This window comes from Pseudopipra pipra, chromosome 9 (assembly GCF_036250125.1).
Source record: "Pseudopipra pipra isolate bDixPip1 chromosome 9, bDixPip1.hap1, whole genome shotgun sequence".
NCBI classification, from domain to species: domain Eukaryota; kingdom Metazoa; phylum Chordata; class Aves; order Passeriformes; family Pipridae; genus Pseudopipra; species Pseudopipra pipra.
Window position 1 is genome coordinate 10,173,774 of NC_087557.1, and position 18,523 is coordinate 10,192,296.

The following is an 18,523-nucleotide window of genomic DNA, read 5'->3' on the forward strand; positions in this document are numbered from 1 at the left end:
AGACACAACAAGTAAACTGTACAAGAGGTATAAATTGTATTTAGAAGAAGTCAACTAACTTGTAGTATTCTGAAGCGGTTTCAAACTCCCCCAGGAATATGTAGGCGTTTCCAAGGTTGCTGTACGCTCTTCTTTCCGCTGATCTATCACCAAATTCTTTTGCAATTAGGAGACGCTTAAAAATGTGAAATAATTGCATTATTTACTCCATTTTATACTTTGTAACATACATTTGCATACAGAAATGCACATGAAAAAATGCATTCTTTAGGTCAGCAATGCTTGATAAGAACAGCCAAACTTGAACTTCTGCCATTAAGATTTAAAACCTGCATTAAAAAGCTTGCAACAAGATCCAACACAACGCATGTACTAAAGGCCAGGAGCAACCACTGACATTCTGCTAGAACAGAAATCCTTATTAGCACATGTTGTACCTGTTCATGGGCTAAAACTGCACTCCTGAAGTTGCCCAGAAGATAGTGTGTGTTTCCCAGATTTCCAAAGGCACGTCCTTGTGCTGCTCTGTCACCCAGTTCTGTTACTATTGTCAGATTTTCCCTGTTTTGGGGGAAAGTGAGTAGAAGAATAGTAACTTTTAAGAGTTTTTTTTTCCTCACATTCATTTAAATAATAATTTAAAAAATCTTTATATAAAGGAAAAGGTAGAGATATTCTATTTTGGCCTATTTCAATGGCCTTTATGCAGCCACAGATCTGAGTACGAAACATTTCCTGTGAAGTACTGAACTCCACTGCATTCTTACTCAAACCAGTGTGCTCACCTCTAGTCACATATACAAGTATAACAAGGTCCTGTCAACTCAGCCTGGTCTGAAGAGCACTACTGGTTTCTAACCTAAGGGAAGGACTTGTGAGGTGTACTAAAAATGAGGGCAAACAAAAACCAGTGCACTCTGCCACTGAAAACAACAAAATCACAGGTACCTCAGTTCTGCATAGAAGTGTTCCACAGTTTAGCTCGTGACACTACAAATTTCCCATATTCTAATGAACTACATGATCATATCCTCCCAATCCCCAACATTTACTTACTCATAATAATTTGCAGCTTTTTGTAAAGCATTTTTCACATCATCTGGAAGGTCCCCTGGATCGTGAGTCCCCGCACTAGCTACATTTTTCCCCTTAGAGTGATACACATTTCCCAGATTATACAGTGCTCTTGCTTCTCCAACCTAAACCAAAAGTAAAACAAGGCATTAAAATTTCATGCTTCAAAGTCTTTTGTCACAACAACTATTTGCACAATCCACGGATAGGAAAAAAGTTTGTTAACTACTCATCAAGACACACTCTGCCCATTCTGAACATGCTCTTACCATCCACCCAGTCATACCCCTCAATCCAATTCTTTTGCATACTACTTCCTTTTGAGGTGCAAGAGACAGAATAATTCCTGAGGTCACTCCCATTAAAAATTAAATTAAGAACAAACAGACTCACCACAACATAGGATAATATTTAACCTGGATCTATAGCTTTCCAGGTGCAAACAATTATATTACAACTAATAGAGTCTTACTGTCTAGAAGAAATAATTGAATATTCAGTATTTATTTCTCTCTGAAAGGTGGCACACTCCTTACCAGTACAACAGCATTCAGGAATGTGTGTTAGCAGTTTACTTCCATGTTCCCACACAATTCTTACCTTATCATTAAGCTCTCTGGAAATATCCAGATGTCTTTGACAGCAAACGATAGCTTCTTCAAAATTCCCAAGTACCTTTAAGGTGTTGCCCAGATTCCCACTAGCTTTAGCTTCTCCCAGTAGATCTCCAATTGTCCTAAAATTGCAGAAATTAAGTACCCAGGAAATAGTGTACGATTTGAAACCAAGCAGATGATCGATGTATGGCAGACAATTACATGAATTTATGATCATCTGCTTAACATTTTTTAAAAGTTCATGTCTTTTATGAAGAGAACAGAGAGAAAATTCTTAATGATGATGTTGAAAGACAGTCCCAGTATTAGAAATAGAGATTTAACTGTGTCTGTATTTTACTTGACTGTCATAGTCTCCTGTTACTTCCAAGACACACCAGTCTCCCAGAAAGCTCAGAGGCACCAGGACATTGCTAGATGCTAAATGAGACTAAGGCAAGAGACTGCCACTGAACCACTGACTCGTACCTGGGGAATAACACAACAAATTCCCACAAGGTCACAGCACTTAAGCAGGCTAAGGCAGGGGGAAGAATAGATTTATGCCTAAATTGAGGTTAAGTACATTAGGTGCCTGTGTCTTTTAATGGATCTATACCAAATCAGTAAAACTCAGATGCATAAATAGCATATGAAATGCACAGAGTTTTAGATTTCACAATATTACACTATGAGTTTCACACAGATAATTATGAATAGGTTCTGTCCAGCAAACAAGAGAGCAGTTTAACATTCTGGAGAACCAGAAAGACTGAGTTTTAGAAACAGGAAAGGGTAAAGAAAGGGTGGATTTAAAGAAGCCACTTAATTATCCACAACCCTGGTGAGGCCTCAGTCCTAGGATTATGGTGCTAGACCAAGTATTAGCTGCCAGGTTAGAGGCCAACCAAGTGACCTGCCAGACCCCCAGCCCTCTGCCACCACCACGTTCACTCATTAGCCAGTATTAATAGTAGGGTTTGGCAGGAAAAGGAGCAGCCAGCTGCTCATCTCTACGGGAACGGGATGACATGGAGAACATGGTTAGGGACACAAGATTACCTTGCAAGAGTTAAATCATGGTGGTGGTATTCCAAGGCCTTTGCATATTCATGCAGGTAGAAATAAGCATTGCCCAGCTGGCTGTAAATAGCACTCAGGGTACGTAAATCTTCAGTCCCAACCTGGACAGCGGCTTCAAAGAACGACACACCAGCCCGGCAATCTCCTGCTTTGCACAGGCGCTCACCTTCCAGAGCCAGCTCCAGGCAGGAAGCCTCCATCCTGCACAATGGAAACAAGCAAACAGTCACTCAAATGCAGTACTTTGTCCATCACCTGAGTTCTGAAGAGGGTCTTTTACTCACAGGGCTTCTATTTGTTTAGGAAAGGGAGTGAGCCCCACAGTACAACCAATGAGCTCTGCATTATAATATTACAGAAACTTGGGCTGAAATGGGAGTTGCAACTTCAATGGTGATGAGCAAACTTAACATTACAACAAACAGCTTCAACTTGTTTTCCTTCTTTTGCAGTCTGAGGGAGGAAATCACTGCTTTGTCCATATATAGCACCAGTAGGATTAAAAAATGCAGTTTTCACCATCTAGACAAACATAAGCACTTTAATTTTTAGGTTGATATGATAGTTACCTGCAAATTGTTTTAAGAAAAAAATTCAATTAGAATATTCTGTGTGTCAAAAACCATGACTAATTTTCCCTAAATTGTTTCCTATGTAATTCAATATTCCTTGGCACTTCATTTCTTATATTGGCACTGCTATGAAAATTCTCAGTGTAAGAAAAAATACCTAGATTCAATTAATGACAAAAAGTATGTCAATGCAAGTTACTTCACTGATACACCACCATTCCAGAACCCACTGGAATACTCCTTATTATTATCAACAAATAATTATGTAGTTATACAGGTACAAAACACTGCAGTCATGGATGAATTTGCAGAAGATTACATTTTGAACAATGAATGAAGAAGCTGATAGAGAACTACAGTGACAATAACCATTCACGTGCACTTTCGCCACTGTGAATTCAGGTGTACAAAATGTAACGTGTCATAAGTGTTAACGATTATATACAAACATTTCCTACTTTCCAGTTGTGGGATGCAAGGGAGGTAGGGAAGAGGAGGAGAAGGAAGACGATAATTTCAGGTCTTGGTCTCGAAGCGAGATGGTTCTCTAGCTTTTGCAAGAGACATGCATTTTAAAAAGCTTGCAAAAACGTCATCATGCTATTTTTTAAAAGATTTTTTTACCAAAAAAAACTCGGTAAGAGACATTCTGTAATTGTTTAAAAAGCGTGTCCTAATATTGCCAAAAAGTGGACAATTAAATGCTGGCTTTTCCAATTGTTATTTTAATAACAATTAACACCATTAAAATGTTTTGACAAGACATAGTGATGAAGTATTTAACGTACCTGAAATATTTACATTTCCTTATTTTCCTAAACTGGAAGAAAACAGATCATACAGAATTCTTTTCAGATCTGAGTAAGAAGAATATATATTTGAAAAATCCAAAGACTTCCCAGAGATCTAGAAGAATTTGGATCATAAGTACAATAAGCTACCAACACAAACAGTACCATACCTGCTGGTCTTCGACATTCCACAACTTAAGCACAATGAGATGACAGACATAATTAGCTTTTGCAATGAAAAGCACTGTGTGCTTGGTAGTTGGTAAAGATGCCAACAGCAAAAGGTAGAGCGGGCATGAAGTTCTTGCCAGGCCCAACTTCTCAGGTTGGATATCCATAACACATGCAGTATCTTAGGTTTGGAAACTCTTCTCAGAGAAGTTAAAGCATTCCTACAACACACCACCTGGTTTTCACTACACTGTGTATGTGTTGAAGGTAAGACAGAAAAAGGCAGAAATGATTAAGTGCAGTTAAGTACCAGGCAGGAATGATTACACCATCAGCAACTGAAGGTTTAGGACTTAAAACACATCATTGGGTAATCTTAATCCTATCCACAGAGGTTCTCTCCGGGCACCTCATGTTAACTGACATGTCCAATTAGAGTGATGGCTAGAAAATATGGTGCTTCTCAGTGCAAAGATTTAGACCATTACACAGCCACACTCAGTCCCTTAGATTTTTAGCTTGAACAGCTAAAAAGGGCAGAACTTTCAGCAAAATGCGTGTGTGACATAACAGTCAAAATGCTACACTGGACTCCACTTCTGTAAGTGAATTTATTCCATAAAAAGAAACCAAACATGTTTTGACTTGCAACTGTGATGCATCAGCCACATGTTCAATGGAGAAAAGGCAAAGTTAAAAAAGGTACAAGGCCAATGTCAGAGAGTGCTGTGCTCCAGGAACTCCCCTGGCAGACTGCATTCATCTCGTTTCACACACCCCAAAGACTCCAAATGCCAAGGCAGCGCTACCATTTTCTCAGGGAACTTGAAACATAATCGTTTGACTTTGCAACCCTAGACTCAATATAGCTTGTGAAAATGAAAGATCTGGGTCCTTTCATACACAACACAAATAACTACGAAGCAAAAGGCTTATACCCAGACTGATGAAAATCAGCTGTTATTACAGAGTGTTTCAATTCAACCTGAATTACAGGAAGTAAATGAAAATGGGAACTAGTAATTGTGTGAGTAAAAAAGGAACTCAAAATTTAACATTACTCTTGAGCCTAACTCTAGAAAGGTTGTGTTAACAGGTTGCTAGAATCTTACAGCCAATTAAACTTTAATTCCACTTGGATCCATTCTTACTGACCTTCCAATTCAGTTGCCTGCACCCAATATTAATATTTTATTCATGTTATATAAGAGCTATGATATCATTCAGTTATTTTAAAAGTTTGCTAGGCTTACCCATCAAGTACAAAACTGGACTCAGAAGGGGTTTGGTTTTGGTTTGGATTTTCTTTTTTCTTCCCCTCCTCTACTTAAAAGGACTTATGCAAATGAACACTTTTTTTGTTTTGCTGGGTTTTTTTTAAGATTTACGTAGGTGTTCTCCACCTGTCACTACTAATGGTTAAACAGCATGTTGGCAGACCAGACAGGGCTAGGCTATCAATGTTTTAAGAAGTCATTAAATAGTTACAAGGAGAATATGACATTACTTTCTCTGCTCCCAGGGCTGAATTGAATTATTTACTCAACACCCAATGGCCAAACAAAAGATACATTGAATCCCCAGAGAGGAGAAGAGAACAAGGCCCATTCATCTTGGTACTTCTAATGAAATGCTGTTCCTGCTGAACAGGATAACCTTCCCCTAGATATTACCGTGGAACTGCTCACACAGGGCTTCATTTTGTTATTCTGTCTATAGCTGCCTGGACCTGTTCTCTGAAAGGCTGGCATCTTCTCAATAATTTCTCATTTGTAAAACTACCTCATCCTTATCTGTCCCTTCTAAGCTTTTCCTCTTGCCTGGCTCCCTTTTTTTCCCCTTGTTCTTCTCTGACCTCCTTCATATTCTCATTTAAACCTTTACACTTATAAGAATATAAACCCTAAACATATTGCCTCCCCCCAACCTCCCTGGTTTTTTCTCCCATTTTGGAGTCTCCCTCCCTTCAGCTGTTCCCATCTTACAATAAAATCGGAAAACTGGTAAGAAGTAAGGCAATAGAAGAAGGCACTAAGACTCATTGATTACTACAACCTCTAAAGACAATTTAGTTTTAGTCAGTTCAATTCCCAGCAAGAGGATTTTTTGCTCTTGAGGGGGAACAAGGTTGACATCAATTTGCCAAGAAGCACATGACACACCTGGACACAAACCAAACCCCCCCATTATATCTCTTTAGTTGAGGTGCACAGCATTACTAACCCCACAGCATCCTGTAATAAAGCTCACACACCATTCCTGACTCCTGCACTTACTCTTGGCTCCCACACGGAATGCAGGAGCCTCCACACTGACCATTCCAAACAGCTTCACCCCCACTGAACACTGGTTCCCTCTGACTACGCTGGGTGGCAAAGTCAGAAACAAACAACACACACACCAAGAAACACACACCTGGATTTTGGGTTCTTTTGCTCCAATCAAGATAAGAGCAGTGACAAGTTTTTGGTGTGTAAATTTAATAGGCCAAGCCAAGCAAGTCCTACAAATATTTACCCTATAGATCATTTATTAGCCCCATTTAGTAGCATTAACATTTTATTTTCAGTCACTAAACAATAAAAGAATAAAAAATAGTGTCCTTCCACCAGCATAAGCATTTTTATAGCTGCTAAAGTGATACTGGTCAAGTACTGTGGGGAGAAAGAAACATCTTGGACAGTCAGAAACAGACTTATAGTAAAGCCTTTCCTTAGGAGTGGGCCACCAGCTTCTTTTAAAATCAGTTGTAATGGATTGCCAAAAAGAAGGAGAGACCAGTCAGAGCCATATGAGCCTGGGAACATAACTGTGATTAAAAAATTTTTAAAACTGGTAACACCCCTCCTCCCTGTAATTTATGACCTACTATTTCCTGCATTAAATTTTAAACTACGACCTAATAAATATTTCCAAATTAAATTTTAATTTAAATATTAAAAATTAAAAATTAATTAAAATGATTGAATTAAATCATCATCAAGTTCCAGTTCAATATACTGAATTAATTTGCAATTTCTCTAAATTTTAGAAAAGTTTAATATTTTTTAAAATTAAAAGTATTAGGGCATGACTTTTTAAAAATGTCCATCACATTACAGTTCTTAGACAAAGGCTTAATAAGGCCATTAATATTTTATTGATAATATTTTTAATTGGTACCATTCAAGCCTGTACTGGAATACAGCATAAAGCAGTAAGACATTTTGCCCTGGATGTGCTTGCCAATTTTTTCAAAGTTATTTTTGACTCGTCAATTTAAAGGAGACAATTGGGCATAACGCTTTTTTTATCCATTTACTTCTATAACAGTACCCTGAACAGCTCCTGCTTTCATTAAAAAGTGAGCAAGGATCTTCTGTGGTTATCTGGGGAGGACCAAGAGCATCAGCAACAGCATGGGGACACCTCAGAGGAAAGCTGGGAGGGAGGAACATTAAAGAAACAAGTAGCACAGAAGAACCATCATGCTCACACACTTAGGGATTCCTGCTGTCTAAGCCACACTATAAAGATTTTACCAAAATAAAGAGAGAGAGCAGACAGTAAATTACAGTTTATTTCTAAGTTTTCTCCTTACTGACCATGAAAAAGCTCCTCATGCTGACTGCATTGCTAACTAGAACACTGTACTTCTAAGAAATGGAAGACAAGACCAATCTAACAGCAATGTAACATTGTCAGAACATTTTCAGAATTAAATCTAAGCATAGGCTGTCTTACAAAAACAGGTAGAGCCTTACTGCTGTTAGCCAGCTATAAAAAGGCCTCTAAAGCAAGAATGACCAGGTTGGGAGTTGAATCATGCTTTTTATTTCTTTTTAAAACAACCATTCCAGTGTTCCAGTGTCCCTTCCTGCTGAATGAGCTGCAAGATTTACCCTTCCAAACCCACGCACTACACAATGCTTCTGTTGTTCAGGGTCATTAGAGTGAGTCTGCAATGCCAACACGTTGCCCCATGTCTGTAAAGGGGATTCAGAAGAAAAATTATAAAAGCTCTCAGAAGGAAACTCACATCTCCTCTTCACTTGCAATAACGGTACTTTTTAGTCCAAGGTTTCAAAGCAGTTTCCATCTATCCATCAAATCTCTTCATTTTAAGCAAGGAAAACACCAGCATAGGTGACAGTGTGCCTAAAAATTCATTGTTTAAAGAAGTAATGATGGGATAAGTACAGAGAACTGCAGCAGACAAAACTTAACAATTTGCATAGGCAGTCCACAGCCAGAAGAAGAGGGAGCAGGTATTACCCTGCAGGGATCATACTTCATATCATTCTACCCAAAACACAAAGAAATACAGACAATTACGTACTATTTGCTACCATGCACAGTTCCAATACTGTACAATCACATAACTATATTAATACAATGTCCTACATAGTAAATGTAAATTTTCATCGCTCAAAAATCAAGAAAAGAAAAAAGTGGTTCAGTTCCAATAACAGAGATATCAAACTATTTGTTGCAGCTTGTTTAGTTTTCTATTATTAAGAGCACTTATTCATCCCCAGTAAAATTAGCACAGCCTTACCTGTATCGCACGTGGAAGGAGCGATCCTCGCGCATGCTTATCCAAGCATTACTGTCCTCCATGGAGCTGCATTATCAGCAGGGAAAGTAACACCGTCCTCTAGTAGGGTAAGCACTTCACTACAGAAAATTGTTGTCAGAACACCATTCCAGTTAGTATATTAAGAAGTTGGAGTCAAGATATCCTAAGCTTCTGTAGAAAAACTCTTCTTTATTACCAAGGTTAGGAGGTCACTGTCAGACACATCTCACACCTTCAGAAATGTTCATGTTCTTTCATCTGTGGCCCTTTAGCTCCACTCAGTTTCTGCAAAGGGAACACAAGATGCTTGGCTTGAAGTCTCATAGTCAGTTAATAACTCATAACCATTTGCAGCTGATGTAAAAGCATAACACTGCTCCTACCAAGCAGGAAACGTCAATCAAGAACTGAAAGGCAGAGCCAAAGCCTTCTACGTACATACGGCAATTCCTGTAGGCAAGTGAGAAAGCAAAGGAGGTTTAACAAAAAACAGTGCTCTCTCTTCTCTTGGAAACTTTGAATAATTTACCCTTGTTAGTATTCTTTGGCCTCATGAAGTTACAACCAAAAAGCTTAAAGGATGAAAGCTACAGAATGAAAGGCATACTACAGAATAGATCACAAACTGCTTTACACAGAAACAGTGCTGCTGAAACCTGGATAATCAGCTGAAGGCCCTCTGCAGTGAGAACCAGAAGGTAGAATCCCATCTGGAGATCATCCATGCTGGAGACTGTCCCACTTGGAATACTATGAGCACAGCAGCCAGCAAAGGTTTAAGATCTATTCTCTTTTCCCCTCCCTGCTCCCCAAAGAAAAGGGGGGAGGTATGGGAGCTTGGGAGGTGAGAGGTGTTGTGTTTACACTGGCTTGCCATTCCAAAATGCTGCAGCATTGTGATATGAGCTCCAAACTCTGCTTCAAAGGGATTGCAGCAGCCAACAGGTAGACATCAGACATGTTTAGGCTGGCTGGGAAAAGATTAACAGAAAAGAAACTCTGTATTCAAAAGTCTACCCACTTTTAAACATATTTTTAGTAGAGACAGTGACATATTTATTGCTCAGTACTAATATTACCTTCCTCTGCAAGTAAACATATAGTTGTGTAACTCACAAATGCATATTTCATCAGGAGACTGCAGAGGTGTCAGAAGACAAGAACAGAGCTCAGATTCAGAGCTGTCAACAGAAGAAAATGAAACCCTCTATATTTAATTGTCAATGTAGGCCATGCCTTTTCCTCTCATTAGTTTTATCAAGTACCAGCTTTACTTCCCTTTCCCATCATACTCTACCTTCACAGCAGCCCTCAAACAGACTATCCACATTCTTCCAGTTAAACAACTATTTTGCCCTTCCACGCTCACCACTAGAATTATTTGGCATCAACAAGTGGGTGTGGGTGTATTTTTGCAATTATGAAGCGTGACACCTCCAGTTTACCATACCATTGCAACCCACAGACTGGGCAGCCCATGTTACAGGTATTTACTCTCCGGAAGTTTGTCCAGGCCTCACATCAGATAACTCACACAGGCAGATGGCTGTAAGCCACCCAGTCTGCAGCAACCATCCATGAGCATTCCTGCTGCCAACTTTAATTAAAAAAACAAAGTTATACTTAAAAGTACATCAGAACACCTGCATTTATTTAAATATCAGTTATTTTTAGCAGTTTATAGCTTCACTGTATCTGAGCTACACTTCTGTCCTCATACTTAAGCTCATCCTCTGACTGATGCCACCATCTCCCACCAGCTGGAAGCACTACTCCTGCTTCCTTGCCTCCTTACTGGCCATACAGCACATTCCTAGTCTTGGGAGGGTGATATGGACACACCCACATTGGCCAACACATCATCATCACATATCCAACAAAAATTACTGGGTCTGGTCTTCATAGCTCGCTTCTTCACCCGTAAGTCATTAGGATGCCAATGACTCCTCCGGCCAGGCCAACGTGTAATCAGTAAGCAAACTTAAAGCACATTAATTAGAGTGATGAATTCAAAATTCAGAAGGTGGAAGTCAAACACTTCCACAGATGGCATCTCTCAGGTGTAAACTGGCCTTGGAAGGATTGTGCTACAGCAAACTAAGCCTTGCTCTTTCAGCTGATGCACCTGAACTACTGAGAAACTGCTGAGAGTATCTGAGTAACCGGCCTTGCCTGAGCTGGGATTGACGGGGGGGGCACAGGACTTCAGCAGAAAAGCCAAGTGAACTAACAGGCATCAGGAGAAGGTCTATGCTGTCAGCATAACTAACAGTGAAACAAGTTTTCTCCTAAACTTGCATTTTTAATTAAAATTTCATGTAGATTGGAAAAAATCACTTTGGAAGAAGTTACAGAAGAAACTAAGACACCTCCATCTTTAAATCTGACCAACACTTCAAGTTCTTGACAGTAATAAAACATTAGTTGCAATTTCTTTCCCAAAAGCCTGCATGCAGGCTAATAGTCCTAGTTACTGCAACTTCCAGACGAGCATTTCACGTTTTAAGGCATTTTTCCATTTCAGCAACAATGTATTACATACTATGAATTTTATCACTATGGCAGACAATCACTTTAATCAGTTTGCAGTTCTTAGTTACACTGAAGGTCTATGACAGATCCCTTCATTTTAACTTCTGGCAGGAAACTGTTTTTCCAGACAGGTGCAACTTCATCAACAAGCACCAGAAAGCCAATACTGCTATTTATTAGCAGTCTACAGAGCCAAGAATCACAATACAGTGGGAGAGGAAGATGATTTTTACCCCCTGCATCGCCTTAAAATGGTACCTTTCTGCACTTTCATTTGCTCCTTCCCTCAACCCACACCTTCCTTTTTGGAGCTTGTCAGATGGTTAAAAGCATTGCTTTGCTTATCCTCAGTCACATGGCTGGCAGGCTGACAGATCCTCACTGGTCACTTGGGGGCTGAGCAGTTCTGTTCTTTCTGCCTTTCCCAAAAGGAGACGACCAAGTCATGCCTTCTCTACCCATCTGCTACTTCTCACAAAGCTACAGGAAAGGAGCACCAGCCAAGTGAAGTCATCACTGACTGAGAGAATCAAAAGCTACAAGAGGAGAGTACAGACTGAGGCAGATCAATTGCACAAATTGTATTTCCTTAGAAAAACTAGCAACAGAGATTTGTTGTTCCATGATTAAGGCGAATTTCCCAAGGGTGAACTAAGTTTGAGTTTCCTTTTGGGAAGATGCTATAGCATGTGCGAGGAAAAGAAAAAAGAAGAAGGAAAAGAAGCTCGAACTGGATTATCTGAAAACAAAGCAGAGCTTTGTATACCCTGTGGAGGAAGACACAGACTACACAACAACAAAAAAACCCAACAGTTCCATTACTGAAATAGAGATTAGCTTGTCTCCAGACCTTCAAAATATGAAAGAGCATAGAACAAGGAACACTCAGAAATAGAGCGTTTTCTATTTTAGTCTTCAATGCTGTTCAAGGATATTTTTAAAATTTACCTGAATAAATATGCCTAAAATAAGCCACCCAAGAAATCTTTAAAATTCCATATCAAGTATTGTATTTACATAGCAAACAGCATCATCATTAGCATTTCTGCAGTAATACACATTCCCCAGTGAATGAACTTTAAGGCAAATGTTTGCCATGCTGGGAAAAAAAAACATTTTTTCCAAACCTTGAGCACAGTACAAGTGATTAGTCATGAGAGTGGACCATGCAGATACAAGAAACATTGTACTAAGACCAGTGTGGTTATTCTTGGAAGCTTAATTTTCAACTCCTCTCTGCACCACTTCTGACAGCTGTTCAACAGTGGTTAGCTGACAGCACACAGAAACCACCTTCACCGATGAGGTGAATTTGAGGTTTCATTCAGGGTCATGATGACATGGAGCAACGCCTGCTCTGAAACACTGCCTTTGTCTCCCCATGGATTTATATGTGGAGCAGAAAACCCTAGAATAAACCAGGGAGCTTCTGTTAAAGGATTAGTTTAGCAGCATACAAGCCCCTTTCCAGCACACAATCCAAGTGAGGCTCCCATCACACATTAATGGGTTGCATCTGAAGGACAGAACAGGAAAGCTGAGGTTCATAAACAACTATCTCAGCTGCTCTCCCAGGTGTGAGTCTAATAAAGCACATGCTGCAGAGCCTGTACCACTACAGAGCATGGGAAAGACCCAGCCTAAACATCCTGTGCTATCAGGCTCAACAGACAACCTGCAAATAAATTAATACCACTATGTAATGTTCTTGGTTCAGATGCTTCCTCCTCCACCCCAACATTACCATGTTGACTTACAAATATGGACCCACATGAATCTAAGGCACATTGCTGAACATTACAGACAGTGCTGAAATGGCTGGAAAGGGTGGGTATTGTACTGGCTGTGGCACACAGGTGACAATCTTGAGATGATTAAATAAAAAACCAAACCAAAACACAACAACAATAGGCAGAAAGCATTTCTGAGATGAATTTTGCTCACAATGGAGTGATGCTCTCACCACATCCACAGCTGGAAATGAAAGCATGGATTTGAATTCAACACTAGAGAAATTCAGCTCCAGAGCAAAGTCCAACATCTCTTACCTAACTGCTAATATGGTCCTGCATTATGACAGACATGGTTAATAGCAGAGATACTTTATTTATCACCCTATTTCTAGAAAGGTTTTTTTGGTTGTGGCAGAAAATACATGTCCACATTGCAAGTATATTCAGAATACTGCCATATTCCAGACCAACTCTATTAACTTCAGTAAATGCAAAGGTGCCCTATCAGGCACAGTAAAGGTATAGTATAGCTTTGTAAACAGAGATATTTAAGGCATCTGGCAAGGATGCAGGACATTTAGTGACTTACAGTCTTAGAATGTGCTGTAGACAAAAGCAAACAAACAGCTAACACACATAATTCCACTAAGAAGAACAAAACAAACAGGCAACAAATGCACATATGAGACTGGTATTGGTGCTCAATGATGCAGAGATGGCCCTCGCAGTGCCTCCATCACAGAGTATCCTTCCAGAACAGAACATCCTTTTTCTAAGAGAATTGGTAATTAGCTGGAAAATAGCTTGCTACTTAATGTACATAATTACTGTCCAGCGTGCAGGTTAAAGAACCTGGTGTAGCTGACACAAGTAACCACTAGCATTTTTATTATACAGATATTCCTGCAGATAGTTAGGGTAAGTCATCTATTTAAATCCTGAACTAAGGCAATCCCACACTATGATAAAATAAGAAAGCAAGAGAACATGAAGTGCCAGCAAAATATAACTAATGTCTCCATCATAAAACTAATCAGGCAACTGAACTCATTCTAATATGCAGCAAGATTAAGATTTAAGATACAAGAAGATAGCAGAATAATATCTTCTCTTTACTTTAAAAAAAGGAGCAAAGTCAGAATAGCTCATAATTTTTCACATATTTGATACATCAAGGTAATAGAATTCCTTTTTTTTAATCAGAACAAGTTCCAAGTTTTTTTTACAAATTGTCATTCACACATGAAACAAAATATTGTGCCGCCTTCTTCCCAAGCATCCCATAACTGGATATGAGATTGGCATTTAAGCACTGTAAAATAAAGTGCTTAAATGCCACAATAGACTGCAATGACAGTTCACAACAAAATAATAACTTCTGATCTTTTTATTTGTAACAGAAGTTGAAATAATATTCCCACAAAATCAGTAAGAATTTTGTTACCAAGTTCTCTTTGTTACCAAGAAGGTAAATTTGAATGTTGCTCCATCGGGAACATCTCATTGTGCAAATTAACGTATATGAGGCCTCTCCCAGGCAACAAGACACTCAACTACCTTCAGTTTGGGAAATGGAGCATGTTACACGATGTGAAAGAACGCCACATGGGAAGAGTTCAGCACAAATGGTTGGCTATTTGCACTTAAACTGACTGAGCAAGTTGATCACAGATCTCTCCAATAAAACGTTCCATGTAGCTCAGCTCCTTCTTGGCCTATAACATCTCTTAAAAAGAGATCTTGGTAAGTAAAAGAAGGAAGATAAACAGATTGTACAAGTACCTTAAAGAGAAATGGGAAAAGTTGTCTTGAGATTGCACAAATTCAAAAAAAATTAATAATCCTTAGAGTCACTGGTAGTAAAATACAACAGCAATTTCAGCGAAGCAATGTAGCTGCTATTTCAGATTTCCTACATTGCACTGTGATGCTCATTCAGAGATTAAGTAGACATTCAGCATAAAGAACTCAGTGCTACTCCAGCAAGGTTTCATCCTGCAAGGAGCAGACGTGGCTCTCATAGAACCTGTATGACACAACTGAAATGATCCATGACAGTTTAATGCCAGCAGCATTTCTGGGTGCATCCCCGGTGCCCCTCACTTCCCGAGTATTGACAGCAACCATTAACCATCCTCTCTAATGACTCCTCAGTTGAACAAGCATGGCTACAACCTGTAAAAAACTGTTAAAGTGCAGGATAAACACAAATGAACACATACTACGGGGAGAAGACCATGTGTTGGCTTTTCATACTGTTTGTTTCTTATAGACACAGGTACAGTGTATTTATAGCACATCACCCATGTAGATTTAAGCCAACAGCATTTGTTGAGGTGCCAAGTTGTAAATTGCTTTGCATATTCATTCTAACACTCAGGATGCAGGTGCGAATCTATTCACTGCATTTTCTTCCCTCAGTGATGGCTACTGGACTGGAATCCATTCTGCCCCCACTGCCCATGGATATATCCACTACTGACACACATTATTACACCAATATAACTGGGTCACAATAGTGCATCCTGTCCCTAACAAATCAGTGGCTGCATGCAAGGAACAGAATTCCTAACAGGATACTAGCAGGGCAATGGTAGGAAAAAAAAAATGTAGCAAACAGAAATAGGACAGAAATAAAATAGATTTAGAGAGCTGTCTTTATAAATCACATATGGTTTATATTCCCAGTAACTCAGCTGCATGAAAGCTTTCCTTCCTATGAGCAAAAAGTTTATAATACACAAAAGTTTTATTATATGAACAAGAACCATATTCCTCAAACACTGCCAAATTTGAGTCCCAAGAGGCAGCTTGACATTAATCATCTGTTCAACAGTACATACATTTCAGACCATCTCTTACCAGTTTGTCCACTTTTGTTTGTCCTGTATTTTACATTCCTAATATTGTGGTTTCCACAAAATACCACCCCTTTTTTTCTGTTCAGGTACTATCATTTGTATAGCAAATTTGCTATTAAATAGCTAAAGAAAAGTTCAGGGTTTTTTCTGGCACCTGGTATCTCTTTTTTCTTTCATTAGCAGGAGCAGTTATAGCAATAACAGGTTAATCTCTTGCAAAGTCTCAAGATCAACACCTGCTCCTCGAACAAAACCAATTTCATTCTGATTTTAAGCTTAAAAGCTACTGGAACCAAGAACATAGTTACCAGATCTGGGCACGAATTACTAAGTTGTGGAAAGTGAAAGTGACCACACAAGGGTAACAAAAATCCTGAATTACAAAAAGTACAAACATCTTGGCTATTAAATTTAAAAAGTGCAACATCAGGGGAAACTAAAAAATGATCCAGTTTTAAGTAAAACAGAAGAATCCAGATAAACTATAAAAAAAAATAAAAACTCCCCACACATTCAATAGTTTAAACTATGGACAAATAGCATTTATTTTTAGGAAAACATCCATGTCTTACTAAAACTTTTCCTTCCTAACTAGTGACAGACCAGGATGCTCTCTGAATCATACTGTGCTGTCATTTGTTGACAAAAAAGGCTGAGAATTGACATTAGAAACAGTTCTAGTAAAATAAGAATACATTTCCACCCTGGCAAGCTGCAGGAAGTAAGACTCAGTTTCAAAATTGATTGTTCCCTGCAGCATGCCACAAGAAACAGGTATTCTATGTTTTTGCAATGCTTTTACTCAACATTCATAGGAGGAGACTGGCTTGTTGACTACCAAAAGAAAATCTATGTGAAGAAAGAATTGTTGTCTTTATATACCTCAGGAAAAAATGAAAAAGCGAAGTATCAACAATTTAAAGCCAAGTGACAATGAGCACACAAGAACAGAACGGTAAGATGTCAATGAAAAGCTTTTCAAAACTTACTTGAACCTTCTAACCATCAAGTTGTGAAGTAATTCTCCAGCAAGAGTAGCTGGAATTAAGTAGTCTTAGGATGCTTGGAAAACTTTCAAGAGCATTTAAACAAGAGCATGTTAAATAAAGCAGCAGACAAGACTCACATATGTTTCTTCTAGTCCAATGAAGCTGTCTTAGGTTTCAGGTAAGTTTTGTCCCAGTTTTATACGGAAGTACTAAAAGTACAAAGTCCTTCCTGCTGGAGAGGGATGCAGGACCACAGTTCAGAAGGCCTGGTAACCATTAATTAAACCAGTAAAAAGCAACATTGTTATAAGAAATTAATTTAGAAGGACTGTAATATCAGGACAACTTTTTTTGCTACCATTTACAGCTCTATTAAAATTATGACTTAAACAAGAGGCACAAAGTTTCCAGACAAAATTTAAGGAGGGACTAGAATCTCTTCACCGATCTTTTTGAGATGCAAGACTCAGCACCTTCTCCCAAATTCTGAGATGGCTGCACAGCTCTCCATGGCAACCCAGGATACATGAACCCCGCAGTCGCTGGCAAGAATCTAACAGGAACAACACATTAGGCTGGAAAAGCTTCTAAAGCAGAAGAAAGGCCACAACTTCAAGGTGGGGTAAAATTTACGTCTGGGCAACTGGGCCAATAAAAAGATAAAAAATAATTTCTCATTTACTCCGCTCCTCTATCGAAAAAGTGAAGAAGCAAAAGCAGAGGGGGAGGGACTACACTAACAAGAGCTACAGTCTAGTGGATAAATAAGACTAGGTCTGGTATAACCTGACTTCAGATATGCCACAACGTACTGCCCAACTCGAACCCGTGCAGAGCTCAGAGCTCCTTCCCCTGTGCCTCTCTCCCTCCTCGCGGTGTGCTGGGTGAGCCTCTGGTTCCGCTTCCATGAACAGCCCGTTCCACGCCCGCCCTTGGACTTCTATTTTCTGTTCATCACCTACACCCACCCTGTTAAGCGCAGCACAACTGCTCAGAGCTGCCTGTTGGTCCCGGCTCCCTCCAGAGACACCCGGGCGGTCTCTCCCTGGCGCAGAACCCACCCGGCCCGCCTGCGCGGCCACCTCCTTTGTTCCCACAGGGAGCCCGGCGGCGCCGGCCCGGGCACGGAGCGGCCGCACCATGACCGTGTTCGCCAACGCGCGGGGCCGCTCGGCGGCGGCGCTGGGGGCGGCGAGGGCGCCGCAGCCCCGCGCAGCCGGGACCGGAGCAGCTGCCGCGGCCGCGCTCGGAGCCCCCGTCCCGGCGCCGCGCTCACCTGTGTGCCGGGCCGGCGGTGCCGTGCGGGACTGGCCGCGCTGCGAGGACCAGTGGTTCTCGAGGGTCGGGGGCTCTCAGGGGCCGGGGGCTCCCAGGGACCGGGGGCAGACCCCGCCCGCCCACGCGCAGCCGCTCCCCGAACGCGCCAATGGGCGGCGCGCCCGCCCTTCCCCGGGGCGCGGCGCCCAACGGCTGGAGGGCGCGGCCGTCGCGTCATTTGCACGGGCCAATGGGGAGGCGGCGGGGGCGGGGCACAGCCCGAGGGGCGGGGCGGCAGGAGGGCCC

The 18,523-nt window shown here is 40.5% G+C and overlaps 1 protein-coding gene across 7 annotated transcripts in view; it reads right to left on the reverse strand.

Moving 5' to 3' along the window:
- The window catches only part of GPSM2 (G protein signaling modulator 2), a 30,384-nt gene extending 12,015 nt beyond the window's left edge, over positions 1-18,369 (reverse strand). For 2 of the 7 annotated variants that reach the window (XM_064664518.1, XM_064664522.1), the window contains exons 1-7: positions 18,237-18,369; positions 8,825-9,130; positions 2,733-2,954; positions 1,675-1,810; positions 1,057-1,199; positions 438-561; positions 60-175 (exon numbers count right to left, since the gene is read on the reverse strand). In XM_064664518.1, coding sequence (XP_064520588.1) covers positions 60-175; positions 438-561; positions 1,057-1,199; positions 1,675-1,810; positions 2,733-2,954; positions 8,825-8,886 — 803 coding nt within the window. In that variant the 5' untranslated portion in view covers positions 8,887-9,130; positions 18,237-18,369. Of the gene's footprint in view, positions 1-59; positions 176-437; positions 562-1,056; positions 1,200-1,674; positions 1,811-2,732; positions 2,955-4,113; positions 4,146-8,824; positions 9,131-17,097; positions 17,227-18,236 lie in introns of all 7 variants that reach the window. The other 5 variants (XM_064664520.1, XM_064664519.1, XM_064664521.1 and 2 more) reach the window with 5 other exon arrangements.
- Between the last annotated feature and the right edge of the window lie 154 nt (positions 18,370-18,523).